The following is a 10,264-nucleotide window of genomic DNA, read 5'->3' as shown; positions in this document are numbered from 1 at the left end:
GGGCGGCTCTGTCTCTCGGTGGCTCTGGTGTTGGGGGCGGCTCTGTCCCTCGGTGGCTCTGGTGTCGGGGGCGGCTCTGTCCCTCGGTGGCTCTGGGGGCGGCTCTGTCTCTCGGTGGCTCTGGTGTCGGGGGCGGCTCTGTCCCTCGGTGGCTCTGGGGGCGGGGGCGGCTCTGTTCCTCGGTGGCTCTGGGGTCGGGGGCGGCTCTGTCCCTCGGTGGCTCTGGGGTCGGGGGCGGCTCTGTCCCTCGGTGGCTCTGGTGTTAGGGGCGGCTCTGTCCCTCGGTGGCTCTGGGGTCGGGGCGGCTCTGTCTCTCGGTGGCTCTGGTGTCGGGGGCGGCTCTGTCCCTCGGTGGCTCTGGGGGCGGGGGCGGCTCTGTTCCTCGGTGGCTCTGGGGTCGGGGGCGGCTCTGTCCCTCGGTGGCTCTGGGGTCGGGGGCGGCTCTGTCCCTCGGTGGCTCTGGTGTTAGGGGCGGCTCTGTCCCTCGGTGGCTCTGGGGTCGGGGCGGCTCTGTCCCTCGGTGGCTCTGGTGTTAGGGGCGGCTCTGTCCCTCGGTGGCTCTGGGGTCGGGGGCGGCTCTGTCTCTCGGTGGCTCTGGGGTCGGGGCGGCTCTGTCTCTCGGTGGCTCTGGTGTTGGGGGCGGCTCTGTCCCTCGGTGGCTCTGGTGTCGGGGGCGGCTCTGTCCCTCGGTGGCTCTGGGGGCGGCTCTGTCCCTCGGTGGCTCTGGGGTCGGGGGCGGCTCTGTCCCTCGGTGGCTCTGGTGTTAGTGGCGGCTCTGTCTCTCGGTGGCTCTGGGGGCGGCTCTGTCTCTCGGTGGCTCTGGGGTCGGGGGCGGCTCTGTCCCTCGGTGGCTCTGGTGTTAGGGGCGGCTCTGTCCCTCTGGGGTCGGGGGCGGCTCTGTCCCTCGGTGGCTCTGGGGTCGGGGGCGGCTCTGTCCCTCGGTGGCTCTGGTGTTGGGGGCGGCTCTGTCCCTCGGTGGCTCTGGGGTCGGCTCTGTCCCTCGGTGGCTCTGGTGTTAGGGGCGGCTCTGTCCCTCTGTGGCTCTGGGGTCGGGGGCGGCTCTGTCCCTCGGTGGCTCTGGGGTCGGGGGCGGCTCTGTCCCTCGGTGGCTCTGGGGTCGGGGGCGGCTCTGTCCCTCGGTGGCTCTGGGGTCGGGGGCGGCTATGTCCCTCGGTGGCTCTGGGGTCGGGGGCGGCTCTGTGTCTCGGTGGCTCTGGGGTCGGGGGCGGCTCTGTCCCTCTGTGGCTCTGGGGTCGGGGGCGGCTCTGTCCCTCGGTGGCTCTGGAGTCGGGGGCGGCTCTGTCTCTCGGTGGCTCTGGTGTCGGGGGCGGCTCTATCCCTCGGTGGCTCTGGTGTTAGGGGCGGCTCTGTCCCTCTGTGGCTCTGGGGTCGGGGGCGGCTCTGTCCCTCGGTGGCTCTGGGGTCGGGGGCGGCTCTGTCTCTCGGTGGCTCTGGTGTCGGGGGCGGCTTTGTCCCTCGGTGGCTCTGGGGGCGGGGGCGGCTCTGTCCCTCGGTGGCTCTGGGGTCGGGGGCGGCTCTGTCCCTCGGTGGCTCTGGTGTTAGGGGCGGCTCTGTCCCTCGGTGGCTCTGGGGTCGGGGGCGGCTCTGTCTCTCGGTGGCTCTGGGGGCGGGGGCGGCTCTGTCCCTCGGTGGCTCTGGGGGCGGGGGCGGCTCTGTCCCTCGGTGGGTCGGGGGCGGCTCTGTCCCTCGGTGGCTCTGGGGTCGGGGGCGGCTCTGTGTCTCGGTGGCTCTGGGGTCGGGGGCGGCTCTGTCTCTCGGTGGCTCTGGGGCGGCTCTGTCCCTCGGTGGCTCTGGTGTCGGGGGCGGCTCTGTCCCTCGGTGGCTCTGGGGGCGGCTCTGTCTCTCGGTGGCTCTGGTGTTGGGGGCGGCTCTGTCCCTCGGTGGCTCTGGTGTCGGGGGCGGCTCTGTCCCTCGGTGGCTCTGGTGTTGGGGGCGGCTCTGTCCCTCGGTGGCTCTGGGGTCGGGGGCGGCTCTGTCCCTCGGTGGGTCTGGGGTCGGGGGCGGCTCTGTCTCTCGGTGGCTCTGGTGTCGGGGGCGGCTCTGTCCCTCGGTGGCTCTGGGGGCGGCTCTGTCCCTCGGTGGCTCTGGTGTTGGGGGCGGCTCTGTCCCTCGGTGGCTCTGGGGGCGGGGGCGGCTCTGTTCCTCGGTGGCTCTGGGGGCGGCTCTGTCCCTCGGTGGCTCTGGTGTTGGGGGCGGCTCTGTCCCTCGGTGGCTCTGGTGTTGGGGGCGGCTCTGTCCCTCGGTGGCTCTGGGGGCGGGGGCGGCTCTGTTCCTCGGTGGCTCTGGGGGCGGCTCTGTCCCTCGGTGGCTCTGGTGTCGGGGGCGGCTCTGTCCCTCGGTGGCTCTGGGGGCGGGGGCGGCTCTGTTCCTCGGTGGCTCTGGGGTCGGGGGCGGCTCTGTCCCTCGGTGGCTCTGGGGTCGGGGGCGGCTCTGTCCCTCGGTGGCTCTGGGGGCGTCTCTGTCCCTCGGTGGCTCTGGGGTCGGGGGCGGCTCTGTCCCTCGGTGGCTCTGGGGTCGGGGGCGGCTCTGTCCCTCGGTGGCTCTGGTGTTAGGGGCGGCTCTGTCCCTCGGTGGCTCTGGGGTCGGGGCGGCTCTGTCTCTCGGTGGCTCTGGTGTCGGGGGCGGCTCTGTCCCTCGGTGGCTCTGGTGTCGGGGGCGGCTCTGTCCCTCGGTGGCTCTGGGGGCGGCTCTGTCTCTCGGTGGCTCTGGTGTCGGGGGCGGCTCTGTCCCTCGGTGGCTCTGGTGTCGGGGGCGGCTCTGTCCCTCGGTGGCTCTGGGGGCGGCTCTGTCCCTCGGTGGCTCTGGGGTCGGGGGCGGCTCTGTCCCTCGGTGGCTCTGGGGTCGGGGGCGGCTCTGTCCCTCGGTGGCTCTGGTGTCGGGGGCGGCTCTGTCCCTCGGTGGCTCTGGGGGCGGCTCTGTCTCTCGGTGGCTCTGGTGTCGGGGGCGGCTCTGTCCCTCGGTGGCTCTGGTGTCGGGGGCGGCTCTGTCCCTCGGTGGCTCTGGGGGCGGCTCTGTCTCTCGGTGGCTCTGGGGTCGGGGCGGCTCTGTCCCTCGGTGGCTCTGGGGGCGGCTCTGTCCCTCGGTGGGCAGGCTTTTTCCCTTCCGTCCTCTCTCCGCCCTCCCCGATCACTCCAGTGTCAGCTCCATGCTTCTCTCTCCGTGGTCGCCTTCTTCCCCGGCTCCGGGGAGCTCCCTCTGCTCTCCGGCTGCTCTCGCATGATGCTCCGCGGCCCCCGGCTGCTGCTCCGGGCTCTGCTGCTCCTGGGCACCGCCCGCAGTTCTATAGCCGCTCCGGACGGTGAATGGTTTCCGAAAACGTCCGGACACCCCGCTCCGACGCCGGCTCCTGCATGGGGAGCTGAAGCTTGGACCTCCGCACCCCGGGAAGAAGCCTCCGCAGGGTGGGAAGGGTTAATGATGGAAGCTCATAGACTGCGAGCGGCAGAAGTTGTTCCTGCAGATCTCAGAGCGATTCGCGACCAATCAGGAGATCAGTCCTGGACTTCTACTGATCCCAACAGAACCAGGACTCCATCAGAAACTAACAGAATGAGGACTGACTCTCCATCAGAACCCAACAGACCCAGTACTGACCCTCCATCAGAACCCAACAGACCCAGGACTAACTCTCCATCAGAACCCAACAGACCCAGGACTAACTCTCCATCAGAACCTAACAGACCCAGGACTAACTCTCCATCAGAACCTAACAGAACGAGGACTAACTCTCCATCAGAACCCAACAGAACGAGGACTAACTCTCCATCAGAACCCAACAGACCCAGGACTGACCGTCTATCAGAACCCAACAGACACAGGACTGACCGTCTATCAGAACCCAACAGACACAGGACTGACCCTCCATCAGAACCCAACAGACCCGGGACTGACCCTCTATCAGAACCCAAGAGACCCAGGACTGACCCTCCATCAGATCCCAAGAGACCCAGGACTAACTCTCCATCAGAACTCAAGAGACCCAGGACTGACCCTCCATCAGAACCCAACAGACCCAAGACTAACTCTCCATCAGAACCTAACAGAACGAGGACTAACTCTCCATCAGAACCCAACAGACCCAGTACTGACCCTCCATCAGAACCCAACAGACACAGGACTGACCATTTATCAGAACCCAACAAAACCAGGACTGACCCTCCATCAGAACCCAACAGACCAAGGACTGACCCTCCATCAGAACTAAACAGAACCAGGAGTAACCCTCCATCAGAACCCAACAGACACAGTACTGACCCTTCATCAGAACCCAACAGACCCAGGACTAACCCTCCATCAGAACCCAACAGACACAGGACTGACCCTCTATCAGAACCCAACAGAACCATAACTGACCCTCTGTCAGATCCCAACAGAACTGGGACTGACCCTCCAACAGAACCCAACAGAACAAGGACTGACCATCTATCAGAATGTAATAGAACTGAAAGTCCATCACACAGTGCTGATATTGGAAGAACACAGACAATTGCAGAATCGGGTCACACAGAACATCTCCTGGGACCTCACATATATTACAGATCAGAAACGGATGGGAGAGACACAACCCAAACAAGCTCAGGTGAGTCCGCACCAAATATCTAAGCACAGCCGACGCATGACATGAATCTCATGGGCCCCAACACCGAAGCTCCATCGGTGCCCTGAATTATTGCCCTGGTGCGATGCAGCCCCTGCACCTATTATAGTTACACACCTCTATATATGCAAATACATGTATAGCAATGAGGAAAAGTCCTAGACAACTGTAGAGGACATGGTGCCCAGTGAGAAGGAGCTTCCAGGAATAGAAGGGTTAATAGGTTAATTCTATCAGTTACCAAAATACAAAGTAAAAAAAAATACATGTAAATCTCATCAGTATCTGGTGACCACCCGCCACCTCCATCATCAGTATCTGGTGACCACCCGCCACCTCAATCATCAGTATCTGGTGACCACCCGCCACCTCCATCATCAGTATCTGGTGACCACCCGTCTCCTCCATCATCAGTATCTGGTGACTGCCCGCCACCTCCATCATCAATATCTGGTGACCACCCGTCACCTCCATCATCAGTATCTGGTGACCACCCGCCACCTCCATCATCAGTATCTGGTGACCACCCGTCACCTCAATCATCAGTATCTGGTGACCGCCCGCTACATCCATCATCAGTATCTGGTGACCACCTGTCACCTCCATCATCAATATCTGGTGACCACCTGTCACCTCCATCATCAATATCTGGTGACAACCTGTCACCTCCATCATTAGTATCTGGTGACTGCCCGCCACCTCCATCATCAATATCTGGTGACCGCCCGCCACCTCCATCATCAGTATCTGGTGACCACCCGCCACCTCCATCATTGATATCTGGTGACCACCCACCACCTCCATCATCGGTATCTGGTGACCACCCGCCACCTCCATCATCAATATCTGGTGACCGCCCGACACCTCCATCATCGGTATATGGTGACCACCCGCCACCTCCATCATTGATATCTGGTGACCACCCACCACCTCCATCATCGGTATCTGGTGACCACCCGACACCTCCATCATCGGTATCTGGTGACCACCCGACACCTCCATCATCGGTATATGGTGACCACCCGCCACCTCCATCATTGATATCTGGTGACCACCCACCACCTCCATCATCGGTATCTGGTGACCACCCGACACCTCCATCATCGGTATCTGGTGACCACCCGCCACCTCCATCATCGGTATCTGGTGACCACCCGCCACCTCCATCATCAGAATCTGGTGACCGCCCGTCTCCTCCATCATCAGTATCTGGTGACCACCAGTCACCTCCATCATCAGTATCTGGTGACCGTCCGTCTCCTCCATCATCAGTATCTGGTGACCACCCGTCTCCTACATCATCAGTATCTGGTGACCGCCCGCTACATCCATCATCAGTATCTAGTGACCGCCCGTCTCCTCCATCATCAGTATCTGATGACCACCCGTCTCCTACATCATCAGTATCTGGTGACCACCCGCCACCTCCATCATCAGAATCTGGTGACCGCCCGTCTCCTCCATCAGTATCTGGTGACCACCAGTCACCTCCATCATCAGTATCTGGTGACCGTCCGTCTCCTCCATCATCAGTATCTGGTGACCACCCGTCTCCTACATCATCAGTATCTGGTGACCGCCCGCTACATCCATCATCAGTATCTGGTGACCGCCCGTCTCCTCCATCATCAGTATCTGGTGACCACCCGTCACCTCCATCATCAGTATCTGGTGACCGCCCGTCACCTCCATCATCAATATCTGGTGACCACCTGTCACCTCCATCATCAATATCTGGTGACAACCTGTCACCTCCATCATTAGTATCTGGTGACTGCCCGCCACCTCCATCATCAGTATCTGGTGACCGCCCGTCACCTCCATCATCGGTATATGGTGACCACCCGCCACCTCCATCATTGATATCTGGTGACCACCCACCACCTCCATCATCGGTATCTGGTGACCACCCGACACCTCCATCATCGGTATCTGGTGACCACCCGCCACCTCCATCATCGGTATCTGGTGACCACCCGCCACCTCCATCATCAGAATCTGGTGACCACCAGTCACCTCCATCATCAGTATCCACCCACCACCTCCATCATCAGTATCTGGTGACCGCCCGTCACAGGATCTGCCGGCTGCGTCTCCATCGAGCACATTGGGGATGTCACTGGCTGGTGATTACAGTCTTATGAAGCATTCAGTTACCTCTGGACGCGTTTCATCCCTCCTGGGCGTCATCGGAGGAGCCCTGTCGAGCAGTGTCGGAGGTCCTTTATCTGCCTGAGTTGGGTCATTTTGCGTTTTTCTTGGTTATTGACCTTTTCCCTGTCCCTCTTACGATCCTCCCGTCAGTGCTCCTGACACAGGTGGCAGCACGGCACATCGGCGTTCTGGTGACCCGCGGGCTATGGGAGGGCAGGTCGGCAGGTTTAGGCAGTGTGCCCACTTTGCGTTTTTTTTGGCGTTTTCTGCTGTAGTGGAAACGCTTAAAACCGCATTCCCATGCAATCCTCTGGGATTCCGCAGTTGCTGTGCCCATGCTGCGGATTTTCCAGCGGTAAAATCCGCAGCATGTTCATTATTTCTGTGGAATCGCGGGGATTCCGCAGCCATAGGATTACATTGAAACGCTCAATTTACGCATGTGTCTATGCCCACCATGTGTAAGGGGAGCGCTTCATGTGCGGATGGTACCCGGGTCTGCAGGAGAGGAGACTCCTGGGATCCATATTCCTGAAAAAAAAATAATGAAAATAAAAAATAGTGATCTACTCGCCTTCCGATGGCCCCCGGAGTCCTCCCGCCTCTCAGCGGTGCACACGGCGGCTTCTGTTCCCAGAATGCTTTGCGCAAATCACCTAAGATGACATCACTAAGGTCCTTCATGCAAAGCATCCTGGGAACGGAACGTACTGGAGCGCCGCCGAGGAGGTCGGGGGCCGTCGGAAGGTGAGAATAACCAGGTTTTTATTGTTTTTTATTATTTTTATCATTCTATTACTATTGATGCTGCACTGCGCTGGTGGCACCAAGCTGTCAATCACTTCCAAACGACGCTTCAAATCGCTTGTAAAGCGCAAACATCCTGCAGCTAAAAAGGCTCGAAATACACGAGGCGGACACCGCGAAACGGGCACATAGCGCAAGTGTCCTCCCTCCGCGTCCTCTACGTGATCTGCAGAGGGATCTCATCATCCCCGACCCCCCATCACACAGTGTAACACTACTCCCATCATCCCCGACCCCAGAGCTCACAATCACAATCAGGCTCCAGTTAAGGTACCTTCACACTCAGCAACTTTACAACGAGGACGACGATCCGTGACGTTGCAGCGTCCTGGATAACGATCTCGTTGTGTTTGACACGCAGCAGCGATCTGGATCCCGCTGTGATATCGTTGGTCGGAGCAGAAAGTCCAGAACTTTATTTGGTCGCTGATCACCCGCTGCCATGGCTGGATCGGCGTGTGTGACGCCGATCCAGCGATGTGTTCACTTGTAACCAGGGTAAATATCGGGTTACTAAGCGCAGGGCCGCACTTAGTAACCCGATATTTACCCTGGTTACCATTGTAAAAGTTAAAAAAAAAAACACATACTCACCTTCTGATGTCTGTCACGTCCCCCGGCGTCCACAGAGTTAAAACTGCTTTCGGCAGGAGCGCTGGTAATGCACGCGCTGCTGCCGAGAGCTTCCCTGCACTGAATGTGTCAGCGCCGGCCGTAACAGCGGTGACGTCACCGCTGTGCTCTGCTTTACGGCCGGCGCTGACACATTCAGTGCAGGGAAGCTCTCGGCAGCAGCGCAGCATTAGCAGCACTCCTGCCGAAAGCAGTTTTAACCCTGTGGACGCCGGGGGACGTGACAGACATCAGAAGGTGAGTATGTGTTTTTTTTTTTAACTTTTACAATGGTAACCAGGGTAAATATCGGGTTACTAAGCGCGGTCCTGCACTTAGTAACCTGATGTTTACCCTGGTTACCCGGGGACCTCGGCATCGTTGGTCGCTGGAGAGAGCGGTCTGTGTGACAGCTCCCCAGCGACCACACAACGACTTACCTACGATCACGGCCAGGTCGTATCACTGCTCGTGATCGTTGGTAAGTCGTTTAGTGTGACGGTACCCTTATTCTCTCAGTTCATGGTGTGTGGTGGGAAGCGGGTGAGCACAGGGACTGGCAGTTGTGGCCCCTGTGGCTGTTTCTCAGGGCCCCTGCTCTCTTACAATGCATTTTATATAAACTCTTGTAGAAAGCTTCGGGGACGAGCGGCTGCCGGATGTGGAGGAACAATAGTCAGGAAGCCGTGCAGGGATGTGGCTGTAGGATGAGAAGACATCAGAGCTCTGGGGTCACTGGTGGAGTCACTACTGCTTCTCCGGTAAATGGTCGGATCCTTCCCGGTGAGGACGGGGATAGAGTCACCGATCACAACAGAGAGAATGCAGGCTGCCATAACCATGGCCCATCGGGCACCGAGCCTGTGTGCTCCCGTATGTGGACGGTGACGCTGGTGTTCGTACAGTACAGACCAAAAGTTTGGACACATCTTCTCATTTAAAGATGAAAAAAAAAAAAAAATAGTCCTACTGAATAGACTGCTAGCTGCTTTTTTCTTGCCGTAATACAATTTCTAACAGTCTCTTCAGTAGGACTATCAGCTGTGTATCCACCAGACTTCTGCACAACACAACTGATGGTCCCAACCCCATTTATAAGGCAAGAAATCCACTTATTAAGGGTCCCTTTCCACTTGCGAGATAAAAAACGGTCCGTAATCTGGACCGAAAAAACGGATGGAACGTATGCGATTGTCATGCGAGTGTCATGCGAGTGTTATGCGAGTGCCATGCGATTTTTTAATCGCACCATCCGTATGACATCAGTATGACATCCGTATTGCTGTCCGATTTTTACGCACCAGTGTCCTTTGAAAAGCCGGCAATTCAGCGCTGTGTACAGTAAAATCACACTGACAGGTTAGAATAGAGTAGATATATGCACATAGAATGTGTATATATACATATATACATGTCAGTGAGACACCTATATATGTATATTTATATTTAATGCAGCGCTAGATAGCATAAAAGCCTCTAATTCAATTGCCGGCTTTTTCCTTCTCCTTCACAAACCCGACAGGATATGAGACATGGTTTTCATACAGTAAACCATCTCATATTCCCATTTTTTTTGCATATTCCACACTACTAATGTTAGTAGTGTGTATTTGCAAAATTTGGCCGCTGTAGCTGCTAAAATAAAGGGTTAAATGGCGGGAAAAATTGGCGTGGGCTCCCGCGCAATTTTCTCCGCCAGAGTGGTAAAGCCAGTGACTGAGGGCAGATATTAATAGCCAGGAGAGGGTCCATGGTTATTGGCCCCCCCGTGGCTAAAAACATCTGCCCCCAGCCACCCCAGAAAAGGCACATCTGGAAGATGCGCCTATTCTGGCACTTGGCCACTCTCTTCCCACTCCCTGTAGCGGTGGGATATGGGGTAATGAAGGGTTAATGCCACCTTGCTATTGGAAGGTGACATTAAGCCAGATTAATAATGGAGAGGCGTCAATTATTACACCTATCCATTATTAATCCAATTGTTTGAAAGGGTAAAAAAACACACACACACGTGATTAAAAAGTATTTTAATGAAATAAACACAGCGGTTGTTTTAATAATTTATTGCTCTCT

The 10,264-nt window shown here is 58.0% G+C and overlaps 1 protein-coding gene across 1 annotated transcript in view; it reads left to right on the top strand.

Annotated features, from left to right (window-relative positions):
- The first annotated feature begins 3,089 nt into the window (after positions 1-3,089).
- HEG1 (heart development protein with EGF like domains 1) overlaps positions 3,090-10,264 on the top strand; it is a 127,751-nt gene continuing 120,576 nt past the window's right edge. The window contains exon 1 of the mRNA XM_077273341.1: positions 3,090-4,600. Within this exon, the coding sequence (XP_077129456.1) occupies positions 3,238-4,600 (1,363 nt within the window). The 5' untranslated portion in view covers positions 3,090-3,237. The remainder of the gene's footprint in view (positions 4,601-10,264) is intronic.

This window comes from Ranitomeya variabilis, chromosome 7 (genome assembly GCF_051348905.1).
Source record: "Ranitomeya variabilis isolate aRanVar5 chromosome 7, aRanVar5.hap1, whole genome shotgun sequence".
NCBI classification, from domain to species: Eukaryota; Metazoa; Chordata; class Amphibia; order Anura; family Dendrobatidae; genus Ranitomeya; species Ranitomeya variabilis.
Note: the sequence above shows the minus strand (reverse complement) of the source record. Positions and strands in the feature narration are given on the sequence as shown.